The sequence below is a fragment of the Anabrus simplex genome, chromosome 3 (genome assembly GCF_040414725.1).
Source record: "Anabrus simplex isolate iqAnaSimp1 chromosome 3, ASM4041472v1, whole genome shotgun sequence".
Lineage (NCBI taxonomy): Eukaryota > Metazoa > Arthropoda > Insecta > Orthoptera > Tettigoniidae > Anabrus > Anabrus simplex.
This window is the reverse complement of record NC_090267.1, coordinates 132,665,748-132,684,711: the sequence shown is the minus strand read 5'-3', so window position 1 is coordinate 132,684,711 and position 18,964 is coordinate 132,665,748. Positions and strand designations below refer to the sequence as shown.

Below are 18,964 nucleotides of genomic sequence, written 5' to 3'. Positions count from 1 at the left end.
AGATTGTGTTCAGTCCTTTTAATCTTGCTTGTACTTGGGAAATTTTCAACCAATCAGGAAGTGTTTAACATAGAGGGTGTTTTATCCAATCCATAATGTGTCGATAGGAAGTTGCTTAGCCCTATATTTCACTGATATTTTGTAGTTGATGTTTCAGGTGCTGGTGAACGTGTTGGAAGAGCCCACCAGCGAAATGGCGCTACGGTCTGCACTCTCCAGTCTGTCGACTCTAGGGCTGGAAGGTCGTCACCTCAGCGGGTTGGTGGCGCAATGTGGAGGTGTCCGGGCGCTCCTGTCTGTCTGTATTGAATCTCGGTCAAGTTCGATACGTACTGCAGCTCTCAGAGCCCTTGCTACTGTCTGTTGTGTTGCTGACAGCATAAGACAGCTAGAACAGGTATGGTACTCATATAATTAACAGAAGTGATAAGCTATAGCCTGGCACCTTTTTTTATAATAAAAATATCTCTATTTTTTTTCTCTTTGAATTAATTGATGGTGATGATTATTGTATTAAGAGGAAGTACATCTAGGCAACCATCCTCTTATCAAAGACAATGAAGAGGCACAACCATTCGAAGAATGAAGGTACGGGCTAGAGCCTTGCAGTGAAAGTGTACGAGTTCATTTCATTAGACTACACCTCTGCATTTCTGCTACTCTTCTAGTTTGATCTGAGAACAGGTCTGCTGCAAGAATGAACAGAGAACTTGTGTGTCAACCTACACTCGAAACTCAATAACAGCCTTGGTATTCCAGTTCACTAAGTTGTTCAGTCACTTAGTCAATGCAAACTGTTGCTTGTTTCTACTTCACACATGTGCATTACGGAGTTATAATATGCAGTGATGGTGAAAAGAAGAAGACTGTACAGATGTGGCACTAATGCGTAAGGCGCTTAAATGTTTGAGTTTCCAACCTGCTCAATTCTGCCCAGACTTGTTCTGCCCATTGTAATCAGACAGCACGGACAGCTCAGTAGACCCATTTGTTCCGTGAAGCAAAGCATCTTTCCAAATTTGATTCTTTTGACCAGAAAGCTTTGAACGAATCTAAACTTCGAAGTATTAAGCGATACCCATCTCTTATAAATGAATTTGATCGAGTCTGTACGTTGTTTTGGACAGCTATAGTACTGCTATCGGCAAAAGATAGAGAAAAGTCATGAAGGAAAAAAGTTAGACTCTGTAGATCTTGCAACTCAACAAAGGTGGGTTTGGAAGAAAAATAAGAGTTGACCGAAGGAAGTCACACGTTAACCATGAAAGTGAGGAGCCTGCCACAAACAAGTGGAAGCAATGTCATACTCTGCTAGCGACCTGTGGTCACCACATCAAACTCCTAAGCTAACAGCCCCTTTAGTTGTCTCTTACGACCGGCAGTGGACACAGTGGATGTATTCTACCAACCCTTAAAATGCTAATAATATTTTCTCTTCTTTTCTTTGGGATAGCTCTCAGCTATTCAAAGCTTATTAAATTTTCATGCCCTTCATGGCTCTTTTCTTTCCTTCATTTTTCAAAGTGTCGGATTTCTTCCATTTTTTCCCCCTTTGATTAGTGCTAATAGAGGATGGTTGCCTAGTTGTACTTCCTCTTAAAACAATAACACCACCACCACCATACTCATCTTGGAGAGATAGAGAGGATCCAAATGAAAGATAGGAAATTCCTAACATCTTGGGGAGAATATCATCTGATGTCAAATGCAGAGCTGTACACTAAATTAGAAAAGCTCTCACTTGTTACAAGGAAGTGCTGCCTTATATTTTATGGTCATCTATCTCGAATGCCAAACACTAGAATATGTTGATGAATTTTTGATCTTCTCATGACTTAAAAATGTACCACTCCATGAGCAACCGCAGTGAAGGAGGATCTGACGGGTGTCTCTGAAACACTGGTTCAAGAAACAATGGGACAGGATCAGCATGTCAACAAACCCATATTTTTAACATTATAACATCATATCAATTGAGATGGTCCATGGAGGTCCACTATAAACATCGTATATTACCGTTCAACGACAACCTCGTACTTTTTCATCAAAGCGAATCAGAACATCACCATATGCTATTGACTTTTAACTTACATAAACAAATAATTACAAGTCACTTGACCATCTTTCAACTTTATTTTGTTTAACATTATGTTTTAAAAATACGATTCTGAGCGTCATCCTCAATATTATCTAGTTCCAACTGCTAGTCGGTCAACATTATTTTATAGCAATTTTACCACTTGTTTATAACAAACTGTTGCTCTATTCATTTTACTTATAATATTAGTCTTTCAATGTTACTATTGTAAATACTTTCACCAATTATAAACTTCTCACTTATAGCATTGGTTTTAAAACAATGTTAATGTTAATTAACATTAATTAAGGCTTTTTATATATTAGTTTTACCTTATTTTTATGTAAATCAGGTGCCTGATTTTATTTCAAGGTTAAACCCATGGCTGATGATGCCTATATGTAAGGTAAAACATGTACCATTTTAATTAACATGTCAATATAACTCAACAAAGACAAGATTTATTGTATTGATTAGGTGGACAAATTATTAAAATAACTTATTGTTATTATTTCAATCAAATATCATCAATATGGATCAAAAATGATATTTATCACATGTAATAAGTGGTATGTTCCGAGCTGTCAGCGGAGAGATGGCGTGGATTGATATTAGTAGACGAATAAGTTTGAGTGGCGTCTTTAAAAGTAGGAAAGATCACAATATGAAGATAAAGTTGGAATTCAAGAGGACAAATTGGGGCAAATATTCATTTATAGAAAGGGGAGTTAGGGACAGAAATAACTTACCAAGGGAGATGTTAATAAATTTCTAATTTCTTTGAAATCATTTAAGAAAAGCCTAGGAAAACAACAGATAGGGAATCTGCCACCTGGGCGACTGCCTTAAATGCAGATCAGTAGTAAATGATTGATTGATTGATTGATTGATTGATTGATTGATTGAAATAAATGGAATATAATTAAACATACTGTATTATCATTTCTGTAGGTATGAAATACTTCCCTTTTAGTGGTCGAGTAGTAAGATGCATAAATTGGATTTATTATGTCTTAAAACTCACTTTCTTCAATACTTTATTCTGTTCTTGTTCTAATTTTAATGGCCTGCTGGGCTGAATGCTTAAATAGCAAAGAGCACACTTTCTGGGCCTAAATTCAATGCTGGCTAAGTTTAGTATTATTTGAATGTACTCTACACCGGCTTCATGTTAGTATATTTTAATGGCACATAAAATAATTCTAGCGGAATAAAATTTCAACGCTTTGGTGTCTCAAAAGACTGTAAAAGTATTCTTATTTAGTGGCTCTTTTCTTTCTAATTTTTGTCAGTCTTTCACAGTTTTCAAATTTATTTATCTTCTTTATCGTCTGTTGTATTGAGTCCTACTTAATCAACATTTGATTTATGTTTTTCAAATCTGTCAGTAACCAGATGTTTTGTTCCTTCCAGGCTGGTGGTGTCGAGATCCTGGCAGAGGTGCTCAGCGATGAAGAGCGCCCAGAGCCTGAAGTGTCTGAAGCAGCAGCTGTACTAGCACAGATCACGGCACCGTGGGTGGAAGACAATCAGGGCGTTAAAGGACTTGCTGAGCAAATGCCTGTCCTTGTACGCTCTCTTACAAGTAAGTATTACAAAAGAACAAACTATTAGATTTCAGTTACAAATTCTGCTTTTTTTTTTTTTTTCTACTGGAAGAAACTCAAAATGTATTTTAGAAATGTCAAGTTTGTCTAGTGCAAAGAACATCATCCTAGTGTTCACGTAGGCAGTCAAAGAATGTTCAGAAATTGAACTCTTGTTTGCTTAGTAGATAGCTAGGAGAAGTTCACCATCAAGTCCAAAACCTACTTTATGAGTTCAGCTGATGACCATAAATCTTTTTCTCTAATCATCTTGCTCATGGCTGAGCATCGTGCCAATTTGTTCTGGACATGACCTGCTGCTTCTATTGTTGTTGATTTTCTGTATCTCGTATGATCTTCCTGTAAGAGTTCTGGGTGACCTCTGTTACCCGATCAACCCATGTGCTTGGTGCTCTTCCTCTTGGCCTATTACCATTGACCATTCCCTGAACTGTAGCATTCTATAAATCGTTTCGTGATGTGGCTGAAGAACTGCAATATCTTCCGATAGCACAGTAAAGAAAGAGATCTCCTCACGCACAACTCATTCCTGATTGACACATTCGTACTTCTTTGTGTCTATAGTAGGTATTCTTAGCATTCTTTGTGAGCACCACATTTCAAAGTTTTCAATACAATGATGTTCTCTAGCTTAGATAGTCCAGGTTTCACAATGGTACAAGAGATGGAAAACACGAGAGTCTGTACTAAGCAGATTCTGGTATTCTATCTGTTTCTGTCACGTCAGATGATTTTCAACTTTTCCACAGCACAGCATCCAAGAGCTAATCTTCCTTTAATTTACTCTTCACAGTGACCTTTATCACTCAGAATTGAGCCTAGATAAATAAATTCATGTACAATATACAGATCCGTCAAGAAAACAGTGAACAGAAGGGTCTTGCCATAGTCAACCACCATCAGCTTTGTCTTGTTGAGGTTTACTCCAAACCAAGAGACAAGCTCTTAACAATCCTGACCATAAATATGAATTATAAAATTTGTAACCAGCCTTTAATCACTAACTTTTCTCATTCCAGATTCTAAAATATCTTTCAAGAAAAATATGCTATTAGACTGCAATGTTGACATTATTTAGCACCATTTTGTTGTCCAATGAAGGTATTAGGTGTTATGCATGAACAGAATGGATTATGATTTTCTGTTTCTGTTGTGGGTGCATATTGGACAAGTACTAAATTCCAGATATTAAATTCAAAGTTGGATAAGTAAAGCTTTCAAAACAAGCTATCTCTGTACAGGCCCAGAAGGGCCCCAGAGAAGTGGCTCTCTGGTTCTCATTTGTGGTGTAGGCTGAGTGAACCTCAGGGTCATGTGCGTCTCCAGAAGTGGAAGTCTTGTTTTGCAAATTTTTCAACTTCAAACACACATCCTTCTTAGTTAACCAAACCAGCCATTATTGTCTCAGTTAGGCAACCTCCACAAAATTTTCAAGCACCAACTCAATATATGAGACTTGTGTAAATATCAGCATACAGAGAAATCCTTGTACTGTACAGAACAGAGTTATAGTCTCTGTCAAATGGTACGCTCTTTCAGTTGCGATCATGTTTATGAAGTAAAAATATTTTGGCCTAGTGCAAAGTGGTATTTAATGCAGTGAAATTTTCTGCTGAGCACAGCACAATGAATGGTTGGGATAAGACGACAACATAACAGCCACTTTGAATGAAATTCTGAGTAGCCTATCAAAGCAAAACAGTCTTCCCACTTGACTCAGACTGCTGTGACTGTACAGAGATTTTATTTGCTTTTAACAGATCTCATACAGTACATAATAGAATCTAACTGTTGATCAAGTAGGCTAATCCATACTTACTTACTCCTGGGCGTTACACCTCATGTAGTACCTTCATCTTCCAAACAATTCCAGTCCAATCATCTCTGTCTATTGCTTAGGTCTCTCACCTTCTATCGCCCATACTTTTCAGGTCCTGCTCAGTGTTTCTTGCCAACTTTTTCTCTGTCTTCATTCCCAATGGTGTTCTCCTGGTTTTCCATATAAGACCTTATTCCCTTTCCTTTTTCTTCTGACATCTCTATATGGCTAAGCCATCTCGGTCTATTACTCTTTAATCTGAGAGACAACCTTATTTAGATCTTTCAGCTCTGCCACAGTCCTAGTTCTCCACTCTACATCAACATCCTCTACCCTCTCCTTAGAAACTTCTCAACCATCACTGTCAAGGCTTCAGAGTCATACGTTAATACTGATCTCACTAATCTACAATGGAAAGGCTATCAATAACTGGAAAGAAGAAAAAAGGTACAGGGTGTTCTGTAGAAAAACTGACTACTCACACGAGGATGAGCCAAGACCGGCTGGCTTCCCTGACACCCGTGGCCCATCTGGCCAGCACTCTGTCTTCACTTCTTAAATCTGTAAATCTGTGTATACAGTATAAGAAACTAAACTAAATTCTTACCTCATAGAAAATGCTGAAAATGCCGTCCTTCTACAGCTAAACAGGCACTGTACCAGGTAAACACATTTCAACTGACATGATTTAGCTCGGCTACTGTAATGTTGCCTACATGTGCTGTGGGATTAGCTGGTTTTAAATTATGAACAAGTGTGCATTTGTGAGGTTGAGTTTTAATAATTCGGTTGCAGTATGTACAGAAGTCACTAGAACTCAACTTGCTGTGCTAATTTCGGTAGTGATTTTTGCGGCGAATGTTGAAGTTCTGCACCAACTTCGTCTATTTTACCTTCTGTTAACATGGTACATCTTCGAGTGTGTTTCTGGTTTAGTACTGAACTAGTAGTCTCAAACTTATTCACAAGATCGTGAATTTAAGTTCTAGAACAATGCAGTTATCCAGAGAACCTTCTGATAAACTCAGCATGAACACAACAAACTGATTCATATTTATAGTGACATTTATATACAAAAATACATTACTCTAAAGGTAACCGTCTTCCCACCTTTGTGAAAGAACATGGGCTACTGACTACAGCATGGGAAGTGAAGGACAGGAAGCGAGCCAGACAACCAAGTGTGCTGTAGGTGTGGGGGATGCCAGCCAACTTCATAGTTTTTGTAAGGAAACTTGACTATTCTAGGTATAATATTCGGCACTGAAATGTCTCCTCTAGGATAAAAATTTAAAGTGCTTGGTTCTGTATCATCCTATTTTCAGTGACAAACCTCCATGAGAAGCAAAATCTCCTCCAAATTAACCATCTAAACATTGTATTTCCCTTATTACCTGCATCACAGTCCACTGAACATAATTAAAAATGGTGGATGTTGCAGGGTTATCCAATACAACATCGTCAGATGAGACCCTGCTTTTGGCAGCAGCTGCACTCGCCAACATCACTTTCATGGAGCCACGAGCCGTGTGGCCACTTCTGGAGAATGGTACTGCAGGAATCTTGCTTCAGGGTGTGAAACGACATGGTCCTACAGCCTCTGTGTTCCTTCAGGAGCAGGCTGCAACTCTGTTAGCCAACATGTCTGCTGTGCCAGAGTCTCGAAGACCTCTTGCCGACCAACGAGCAGTTGTTGCTCTACTTTGCTTCCTGCAGATTCGCCACTCTCCACTGCAGAGAGCGCCAGAAATTGCAGCTGCTGAGAGACTTCAACATAAGTCTGCAATTGCCCTCTCAAGGTATTTCATCACTTTTATACATACCACAGACTGGATTTTCAAAATGTAATCTTAGTTATTTCCTAGTTTATGGGTTGCTATTACAACAAAGCATACCACACTGAAAATATCTTGATTAAACTACATGATTAAAGGTACAGAGGGAATATTTACAGTGTGATTTACACTGACTTAGCAAATGTCATGGGATAGTCAGCTAATAGCGTGTGGGACCTCCTCTGGCCCTGCGAACTGCAGTGAGATGCCGTGGAAGTGAGTCGACAAGTCCCTGGTAGTCCTCTGGATGTAGCTGACATCAAATCGTTTGCAGAGCGGCCACCAATGCTGGTCTGTTCGTGGGTGCAGGATCCATGGCACGGAGCCTGCGTTCCAGGACATCCCAGATATGCTCGATAGGGTTCATATCGGGGCTCCTAGGTGGCCATGGCAGTCGTTGGACCTCCGCTGCATGTTCCTGGAACCATTCCCGGGCAACGTGGGAGCAATGTGGCGGCGTGTTATCATCTTGAAACACCGCAGAACTGTCTGGGCACTGGAAGGCCAAAAATGGCTGGAGATGGTCTCCGAGGCAGCTCAACATACCGCCTACCATTCAAAATCTCTTCCAGAACAACTAGGAGGCCCATTCCATATCAGGAAAATGCACCCCAGACCATAACAGAGACACCAGCGCCCTGGACCACACCTTCGAGGCAGGCGGGATCCATCGCTTCATGTGGTCTGCGCCATACACGGTGCCACCCATCGGCACGGTGCAGCTGAAATTGTGATTCGTCCGACCATATCACGTTACGCCATTGTTCCAGTGTCCATCCATGGTGACTGGCGACAAATTCGTGTCGTTGTGCCCGATGACATTGGGTTAACAGTGGCACCCGTGTGCGGCGCCGGCTCCCATACCCCATAGAACCCATGTTCCTACGGTTTGTCCACTGGGAGACATGTCTAGCACGGCCTATGTTGAATTGAGCCATGATTTGTTGCACGGTTGCCCATCTGTTACTATTGACAATCCGTCTCACATGTCACGGTCATCGAGGGTGGCTGGACGGCCGGTCGTTCGTCTGTTGTGGACGGTGACACCCGCATTCAACCATTCATGATACACCCTGGATACGGTTGATCGTGTGAAGCCGAATTCCCGCACCACTTCCAAAATCGCACTTTCCATCTGGCGGGCACCGACCACCATACTCCGTTTGAACGGTGTCAGCTCACGACGACGTTCCATGTTACACCTGTCACATGCACAGCCGGCGTGTGGTGCGCAGACAACACACCTGCACATCCGTGCTCCGCTATCCCATGACATTTGCTCAGTCAGTGTACATAGTCTGCTAATGCGGAGTGTACAAATGATTTCTCAGAATGTGAATGGAACCCTTCAGTGCCATTATGAACTACTTGTTTACTTATACTGAAACAGGCACAAGAATCACTGAAATGTTTCCTTGCATCCCAGTAGAAGCTCAATAATTGTAACATCTTTGGGGTTACACAAGTGTTTGAAATAATATATATGCCATGGGCTATAGAATTGTTAAAATGGGATACTGTATATAAAATATTCACTTAAGAGTTGTCACCTCAAGTGCTATCACCACCCTTGTAACAGTAGAAAGAGACACAACTTTATAGAAGCGATATTATTTTACACAAGAGACGAGTAATGGGCCTGTTGTAGCATGTATGTCAAGTCCTAGACAGTGGATATACTGTTACCTTCAGCAGGCACTTTGCATATGTTTTAGATATCTTAGATAAAGTAAAATTCCTGTACATTCTGCTATTTGATATTTTATTTTGAAAACAGATGTACAGATAACTACAGTACAAATGTCTTATGAATCTTTGTATGGCTAAGCAAACCGGAAAAAGAAAGGAAATGGGTATGCTGCACGAAAAAATCTAAGAACTAGTAATGACAAGTTAACCCTTCTGTCGAGGATTCTTTCAGCCCTGCATTTGTGACAGGTTCTGATCAGGATAGTTCCAAGATTTATGGAAACAATAACAATCCCACTACCACCAAGATTTCATAATTTGGCAACATTCCAGTACCTCAGAGAAGAAATACATTAATTTTAAACAAACAAGAATGAGAAATAACGACATTATTGTAATATTCTTTATACTGTATTTAGGGTAGTATGTCTACCCCTTAGTCTTGATATGGGGTTGGGGATTGGAGGATTAGATATGACATTTTTCTGGCATGATTTTAATGGCTGAGTTTCCTTTCTGATGCCAACCTTAGTTTAGGAGCTAATGATGAAGAATGAAATTGGGTAAGGAGGTGGAAAGAATCTGCTTTACGTCGCACCAACACAGATAGGTCATACGGCAATGATAGGATGAGAAAGGCCTAGAAATGGGAAGGAAGCAGCCGTGGCCTTAATTAAGGTACATCCCCAGCATTTGCCTGGTGTGAAAATGGGAAACCACGGAAAACCATCTTCAGGGCTGCCAACAGTGGGGTTCGAACCCACTACCTCCCGGATGCGAGCTCACAGCTGCGCGCTCCTATTCGCACGGCCAACTCGCCCGGTGTGGAAAGAATCAGCTGTGTCGTATGGGTAGGAACTGTGCTGGCAATTGCCTGGAGGTGTAAGTGGGAAACCACAGAAAATCATTCTCAGGACAACCGACGGTGGGGTTCAAACCCACTCATCTTCCAAATGCGCAGCTTGGCTCCATAGCCGTAGAGCATTAACATGCACGGCCACTCCACTTGGTTACTGTATATAGCATGAATCACCTTAAACTACCACCACAAATAATTCCGAAACGAGAAGTGTAACTGATGCACTGTTTTCACAGAATGGGAGTAAATACAGCAAGTCCAACAGAGCTTTGGAAAGTGGTTTTCAAGAACTAAGTTTATGTTGTTCATACCTCCAATTGTCAAAGCCAAAGATCACAGAGAGACAGGTCAATGAAGGTACCTCTCTTGTTCTAGAGAATACCAGAAAATAAAGCACACTGTACATACAATATCTCACTAGTGATGAATCTGGGCTGCTATAACAGAGTTATAATTAAGAAGGTAATGTACATAATCCTGTACTTACAAGGGAACCCTTTTGATTTGGATTATTATTATTATTATTATTATTATTATTATTATTATTATTATTATTATTATTATTATTATTATTATTTAGCATATGGCAAGGAAATTATGAACACTATATTCACAATAACAAAAGAAACATGAATATTCACAACAGGCATTAGTGATTATCACACCTGAATATCTAGTTTCTCAAAATCTACTGTAATACTTTAGCTGTTGGTAACTGCCAACATCCGTTTACAATGTGGGTGTTGGTCTGACCAGGGGTTCTACAACTTCATTCTCAAGATGGCATGATGTTCCATTTATAGAAAGAATCTCTGCACCTTTCATGAGCTGTTCTGATCCTGTTCAGTCTGGTCCATGTCGTGCATGGCAGTTGAGATCTGCTAGCAAGATGTTGTGCAGGTGCAAGTCTGTAGAGTTCTTCCTGCGATCTTTCATCTCCTCCAAAGAACTGAAGTTGGTTGAAGTCTTTACATCAGTATCATGAAGGGGTGGTTGTCACGTTTGCAATCTTCAGAGACTGAGATCATATATGTCGTTTAGGACAGGCAGCTGAGGATTACCACAGATTTTTTTATACTCTCAAATAAGGGCATTAGACTTTTGTAGATCTGGTGGCATTATTCCAGACAGTAGTGGGAGCCAATGAGCTGGAGTAGATCTGTTGGTGTCAGATAAAAGACGCATGCTGGTATTCGGTTGTGGGTCAATATACTTGGAATACAGGCTGTTAAGCCTCACCTAAGTGCAGTACTCAGTAGTAGAGAAAACCAATGGTAAGGCCAAAGAGTGCAGGATGCCAGCAGCAGAACTCCTGTTAATATCTCATAGCTTCTGAATGACAATTGCTTTGAGTTTTCACTTTCTTCAACAAGTTCAAGAGATGTTTCTTGAATAATAAAGTCCAGTCTAAGATAACCCTTAGATATTTTGGAAACCTGGAACGGCAAAACTGATATTCAGTTTCATGTTTGCCAGGTGGTTATTCTAGTGGAAGATAGATACCTCTGTCTTGGCTGCCCTGGAAGCGAGTCACCATTTCCTGAAATAGTTTGCCAAGATGGCCAGGTCTTTTGTTAAGATATGTTCACTTTTCTCAAGATCCTTGCCAAGTCATCCGCCTAGCAGAAGTTTCTGGCTACTGTCTTGGAAAGGTCAGAGTGGTGGCAACAAAATGGACTATTTTGCTGTTAAGATTGTGCTCCCTTGCTGCAGAATAATATATTTGGTGCACATTGACACAGTAAAATAAGTGGTACATTGCTACTAATTTGGCATTTTCAGTTCATCTGGAGAGTTCAAGACCACTTTCTCTTTACTGTTACATGAAAACTAACTGCTAGAGGTATATGGGTCTGCTTAAAGATAGTTGATCATACTATTTTAGAAAAGTTTCTCTTCTACGAGAACAAGAGTTATCCATGGAGCCTGGGCAAGTAAACTGAAGCAACACCAGACTCAACTGAGACCTACTGGTTGCAACACCATATCTCAAACATTGTGAATCATTGACAGACTTATCAGTGAAGGACAAGAACAATCAGTATTACGCTTTAGTAAGACCTGGATAGTTTTGCTCTCTTTTAACATTCAGCTAGATGTAGAATTCATGACACAAAAAGTAAGTGTACTCTTGTATGAAAGATTCAGCATCAAACTTCATGTAACTTGTTCTTGTCTTACCCTGCAATAAACTTAGCCTAATACTCATTTACCTATTAAACCTGTGTAGTTCTATTATGTCAGGAAAGTTGCATGCAACATTTACCGCAATTTGTAGCAAATGATATCATTATTTGAACTCGTACTGAAGGCATACAAAACTGTAGATGAACTCCATGTATCAAGAAGCCAAGAAATCTGTCCAACATCTGTCTATCCTATTAGTTATTTCAGGCCATTCCAACTCAGCATTTGAAGACTAGTGAGCCCTGACAAAGCTCCATTTTCGCCCACGGCTGACCTTCACGTCTCTCTCTCTCTCTCTCTCTCTCTCGCTGTGGCGATGTAAGAACGCACATGTTGGGCTGCTGTCCTTGTCTTTTTTAGCTGATATTAAAAGTTATTTGAGTAATTTAAATGTTTCTTTCCAAGGCAAAAATATGTTGATTGGTGCTATGTGGGACAGAATTCAGGCTTTTAATATGGAACTTCCTCAATTCGAAAAATAATTACAGGAGAGAGATTCTGATGAATTCCCATCTTTAAAACCACGTAACTTGTCCCATCATAACTCTGATAGTAACTGTGAAGCCTTTAAAAAGTTCAACAATTGTTTAGAAATATGAATGTAAATTTTGAGCAGGTTCCGGTCAAATTTCTAAGAGAACTGAATGAGAGTAAAACTAGATCATGTTCATCTGAAGTTGCATTAGAAGTAGGGTTAAGAAGTCATTCTGCTCAAACAATTTTTTTCCTGACATCACTAACTTGGTGAAATTGAAAGAAATGTCAGGTGTTGTCCTGAATGCAGAAGAAAGGATGGTTTTATTTTGTTGTATTATTTTCTTAAAGATTGATTTTTTAAATTCTTGAATATCCTTTCTGTCTATGTCTCATAATATGAAAAGTTCATACAGCCCACTCCCCTCCATCTCTTTCCCACTCACTCCTTCTCCCCTTCGGGGCTCATTCCCAGCCCTGACAACCCTGGCCTGCCCTGCACTACCCTCTTTAAATGGCCTGGCTTATTATATAGCATACTGCAAACAGTTCACTGTATGTATTTTGAGCGAGTGCATTTTCGCTTACTTAATTACTGTGGCGTACCAGACATCTGTATGTTACAAACAAAATTTAAAATTTCAATGTACTCTAATTAGGAAAGTGAGAAGATGTAACTTACAAACATTCTGACACAGGCTTTCTATTTTTCAGGCTGTGTAGTGATACTGAAGTGGCCCGTCAAGTGGTAGACCTTCAAGGAGTAACACGATTGGTGAGACTCTGCAAAGATGAAAGGGAGAGGAACCATAGCGATGGAGTGCTAGTAGCATGCCTTGTAAGTTAAACTTTGCTATATAAGTACCTGCAAATGTCTACCCTTTTTTCAGTTCAGTTCAAAAGTGATGTTATTTCAGCATTCAGTTTGCAAGCCTATGTGATTTTTTTAAATGCCTCCACAATACTTTATTTGTGACTAGCTCTATGGGCTCATTAGTTCCATACCCCTTATTTTTAGATCATTAGAAAGTGAGTGTAACTTTAGTCAACTTGGTCTCTCTCTACTTCTCTTACTCTCCATAACCTACTCTATTTTTCTCCTACATAACCTATCCTCCTCCATTCACCTCAAGTGACCCCACCACTGAAGCTGGTTTATGCATACAGCTTCATCCATTGAGTTAATTCCTAACTTAGCCTTTATCTCCTCATTCCAAGTACCCTCCTGTCATTTTTCCACCTGCTTGTACCAGCGATCATTCTAGCTACTTTCACTCCTATAAAGCAAAATTGGTCTGAAAACAGACTGGTGTAAAGATAGTTTTGTCTGGGAGCCAACTACTTTCTTACAGAATACTGCCGATTGCAACTGCAAGCTCACTGCATTAGCTTTAATGCACCTTGATTAGGGCTGCCATAAGGTTCAGGATGAAATTCAGGACGCCAACATCAACAAGTTCCGAACACAGGCACCGATTTCATGGCAGCACTTGGCTCCATGCATATAATGGTACGAGGATGCAATCGTGTTTTTTTTTAAAAATAATAGTTTATATATTAATCCTTGTTCCCGTGCTCAAGACCAAAAGTTGGCGCCTGTGGTTCCAACGAGTGTATTTGGGTAATTCCATGTGAACTGTCCCATCCATTATCAAAAGACACATTTATTATATGATGTTAATGTTAAAAATGAAACAGAAAAATTACAAGAAATCATACTTTAAGTATGTATGTTCAGTCTTCAGCCCTAAGGCTGGTTGGATCCTCAACAGCTCTGCCTTCAGCCTGTCATAGATGGCCCAGGCATCATTGAAGAGGCGTACTAGGGAAATGAGGAGTGAGGTAGTTTCCCGTATACTTTAAGTAAAATACGTACTTTACAGACCACCCCAAAATTAAATAATATTCAATGTTATTTGCCTAGATTTTTATATAACAGATGGGACATTCCCTTTCAAAAGCATTTGAACAAAATGTTAAATAATTTGCTCTAATTTTTTAAATTCAGGACATTTAGGGACACATGCTTAAATTCAGGACAATCCCGCTTTTTCAGGACGTATGGCAACCATAACCTTGATTCAAACTCACTATACTACCATCCTGGGAGAATACAATCCTAAATACTTGAAATGATCTACCTGTTTAAGTTTTGTATTCCCAACCTGACATTCAATTTCCTTAACTTTCTTCCCTACTGACATCACTTTCGTCTTGGAAAGGATAATTTTCATATCACAGTAATTGCACCTGTTTTCAAGTTCTAAGATATAAGTTGCAGGCTTTCAGCATAGTCTGCTATTAAGACCAAGTCGTCGGCACAGGCCAAACTGCTTACTACATTTCCACGTAACTGAATCCCTCCTTGCCACTTTATACATTACAGTAGATGATCCTTGTAAACTATGAACAACAAAGGTGAAATTTAATATATTTACATATTTGCTTCAATTAGAAAGGAATTTAGTCAGCCTATTTCACAAGGATTCATTAAAACTATGAAGAAAATCTTTTCCACTTACTGCTAATTATCTCATGTTATGTTTTCATTGCAGTCACGTCACAGTTCATCATTTTTCTTTCAGGCTGCACTGAGGAAAATATCGGCCAACTGTGGAACCAAAGTAATAGAGGACTTGGATGCATTAGAATTGGTGGAACCTCGTCTTCTTGATTCTTTCCTGCTCTACTCATCTCGACAAGAGAGTTATGTGTAACTTATTCAAGATGCTCAATAAGATTGTATAAGAGGACAGAAGAAGCAAATTCGGTGTAATATACAATGACGAAAAAATTACTTATGTACAGTATTAAAATATCAAACATTTACCAAAGTGTAAAGATAACTTCCAATATATTATAAAGTGCCATATTCATTTTCTGGTGTCTTCTTCTTTGACTTAGCATTTTCCTGCAGATAAGAGTCTGTTCTTCAGATCGACAAGCACCATCATACCCCATGTTATGTTCAAGCTGAGCAAACTTTATATCAGTGACTCGTGAGTCTTGCCACCATTATCTTGGTCTTTTGCAGGGCCACTTACCTTTGAAGGTATAGTTGTAGGCATTGTAAGCAGCAGTATCAGTCGCTGCTCTCGAATGACGCTGTATTTTGTAAGGCATCTCTCTTATTTTCTCCTGAATGGAAACTAATCCTATCCTCCGCTGGATCATGCTCTGATGTCTATGAACAACCAAAGAGAGAGAGAGTAGACGTCAAGATTAAATTTCAGTAGGTGCTCAGGACTCCCACCACACACTCTCTCTCTCTCTCTCTCTCCTCTTAGCAGCATTAAGCAATACTATATTCTGGAGAGGTTTTTTAAAAAAAATGATATTCGTTCATGGCGTCGACCTCTCTAGATCTTTTGCCACTACTTGCACTATATGATATGAACCTGCATGTAATTGTAATTGCGGAAGTGTAGTGTGTTGAATGTGAGGAAAGGAACGTTAAGGACGACACAAACACCCAGTCCCCAGGCTAAGGATATTAATCATTTACAATTAAAAACCCCTGACCCAGCCGGGAATCGAACCCAGAGTCGCCGGGTGACAGACGGACGCGTTGCCCCCTACATCGCAGGGCTGGACTTCTGGAGAGTTACTCTTCTAATAATGAAGGCTGTTTAAACATTTTTGACTGTGAAATATGCCGTCTCCTATCTGGAGATGGTAATTATTGTTTTAAGAGGAAGTGTAACTGGGTACTCCTTATACTTCGAAAGGGATATCATAAATGGATGGAACTGCTCCCCCATCCCCAGGGAGTCTAAAAGTCTGCTCACACTTACCGGAAGGGAGATGCAGAGAGAGGAAGTTCTGAGAAGAATTTCTGCTTTATGTGATCATACCTACTGGAAGCCATTGGACAATTATTTGTCAAAACGTGTCAGTCAGTTGTGTGCAAAGCATTGGCCCACCTGACCACATCTAATGGACCGCTCATTAGCTTGTGCTCTATTTGCTAACGATGCTGAAATGATCATCATCATCATCATCATCATCTAGGTATTCTGCCTTATTAGCAGGTCTTGTCATGGGATGAACCTCTTCCACTGTTGCCTGTCCTGTGCCAAGTTTTTCATGTCTGAATATTTATTTCCTTGGATATTGTCCAACATTTGATATTTTTTCCTTCCTCTTCCTCATTTGCCTTTCACCATTCCTTCTATTCCTTCTTTCAGTAAACAGTCCCTCCTCAAACAATGTCCGATCCAGTTCATTTTTCTCCTTCTAATGATTTGTAACATACTTCGTTCTTCTCCAACTCTTCGTAATATCTCCTCATTCCTTACCCGGTCTCCCCATTTCACTCGTTCTATTCTCCTCCATACCCACATCTCTAGTGCCTCCAATCTTCTCTCATCTTTCTTTCTCAATGTCCAAGTCTCATCGCCATACAGCGCTATGCTCCAAATGTAACACTTAACAAGTCTTTTACTCAAATACGATGCTGAAAGGCAAGAACAAAATCGGAGTGTTTGGGTCCATGACACTAATTTATCTAGAAATTTAAATGGTGAATTTTCTATGTTGTTTCAATTATTGCATTATGAAGCTAAATTCAAAGGGTGTTTTCAAATGAGCATTGTGAAAATTCAACAGCTCTTTCAATGGTATTCCTGTATAATTTATGACAGTTGTCATATAGAAAAGTGCACTTTTCAACTAACTGAGTCATTTTTTCGCAATCTATTTTAAACTACCAGGAATGTGAATAGCCGCAGAGGAAGCAAATATCACAGACTCAACGCAATTGCAAAATCATCCAAGTACCTTACGAACGTCACCAAAGTTAAATACCAGTAGGAGGAGTGGAAGAAATATTCTCGCCAAGCAATTTCCTCTTCATGGGTGTGGTGTGTTTCCTCTCCAGTAGGTGTAAGTGTGAGTCACCATATCTATTACCCAGTAAAAAATAATATTTTCCTGTCTTCCCTGCCTCCCTTCCTCTAGATGTGAGCCGGCGTAAGTTAATCCATGCTTTTGATCCTGGTCTGAGGCAAGGAATATGGTTCATTCAGCTTGAGATCAACTGAATATCTGTTCAATAGGACGGATAGTAAATCTGATCATGAAAAGCATGCAGTATGCCTGAGGAGTTGTCATACTGGCTATATGACACTCCAATATCTGCAGGCCATCTGACAAAACAGCAATCATCTTGGCAAGTTCAACGTCTTTCAGTGGCTCAATGACCCCTAAGTTATTTTTTTTCATTTGTGTAGGTATTCTTTCTGATTTCTTTTATTGAACACTTCCATATGTGGTAATTTATCTCTTTATCTGTCTTTAAATACGAGGGTCGAGTCATAAGTCATGGCAACTATTTTTTATCTCACAAACAGGAGACAACACGGAAAATCTAAGATACGCATTTGGAAAGGGGAGTTAGGGATTGGAATAACATACCACGGGAGATGTTCAATAAATTTCCAATTTCTTTGAAATCATTTAAGAAAAGGCTACGAAAACAACAGATAGGGAATCTGCCACCTGGGCAACTGCCCTAAATGCAGATCAGTATTGATTGATTGAATGATTGAAATATAGGGCATGTACTTATGCATAGTGCCTGACGACAAATTCTGACTTCAGGAGAATCTCGTAGGAAAGTGACAGAACACTTGTTTTATTATGGTATAGACAGCAAATATACAAGACTATGTACAAAGGACAAGTCTCCACCGGTTACAGACCTTAGAAATAATCACCCAAGGTTTCCACTGTGCGTGACACCTCTCTCCGAAATGCTGTAACGATGTCCTCTTTGTTAGCAAACATTGTCCTCGTAATGGCTTCTTGACTTTGGGGATTAGATCATAGTCACACACCTAACGCTTCCCGCAGCTCTGCACATGGCATTGGCGTGCATTTCTGCCGCGGAGAACTGTTACTTCAATATACGATCGTTGATCCTGCTTGTTGACTTCCATTTTGTTACGCTCTCACTCACACACTAAACTTCGGGGCATGCTTAGACCCACACTGTTGTTTAAATACACCATCCAGTGGCATCATACGCAAGTACATACCATACGTTTCCAAATGCATATCTTAGGTTTTACATGTTGTCTCCTGTTCGCAAGAAAAAAAAATAGTTGCCATGACTTATGACTTGACCTCCGTAGCTTTCCTACTTGAGTTTGGAGAAAATGAATGGTGGTCTTGTTGAGAAGCAGCTGGCTAAAATTCTGTCTCTTTATCCATAGAATTTAGTAGATGGAATATGCCATAGTTTTCTGTTTTCCAATAACAAAATTATGAATGTAGTAAGAAAGAGAGAATTAGAACCTGATTCCTCTTCACATTGTTACAAGGTTCAATGTATCTGCCTTAAGTCAACACTGAAATATCTGCTATAGAACTTTGTTCAATATGGTTGACCAAATGAATGGAAATTATTGTATAATT

General features: G+C 39.7%; 1 protein-coding gene across 3 annotated transcripts in view; it reads left to right on the top strand.

The window, feature by feature from the left end:
* Window positions 1–15,428, top strand: part of insc (inscuteable) — a 296,952-nt gene extending 281,524 nt beyond the window's left edge. For all 3 annotated transcript variants that reach the window (XM_067144206.2, XM_068227023.1, XM_067144207.2), the window contains exons 5-9: window positions 158–397; window positions 3,491–3,662; window positions 6,945–7,302; window positions 13,262–13,385; window positions 15,133–15,428. In XM_067144206.2, the coding sequence (XP_067000307.2) occupies window positions 158–397; window positions 3,491–3,662; window positions 6,945–7,302; window positions 13,262–13,385; window positions 15,133–15,264 (1,026 nt within the window). In that variant the 3' untranslated portion in view covers window positions 15,265–15,428. The remainder of the gene's footprint in view (window positions 1–157; window positions 398–3,490; window positions 3,663–6,944; window positions 7,303–13,261; window positions 13,386–15,132) is intronic.
* Window positions 15,429–18,964: the final 3,536 nt, after the last annotated feature.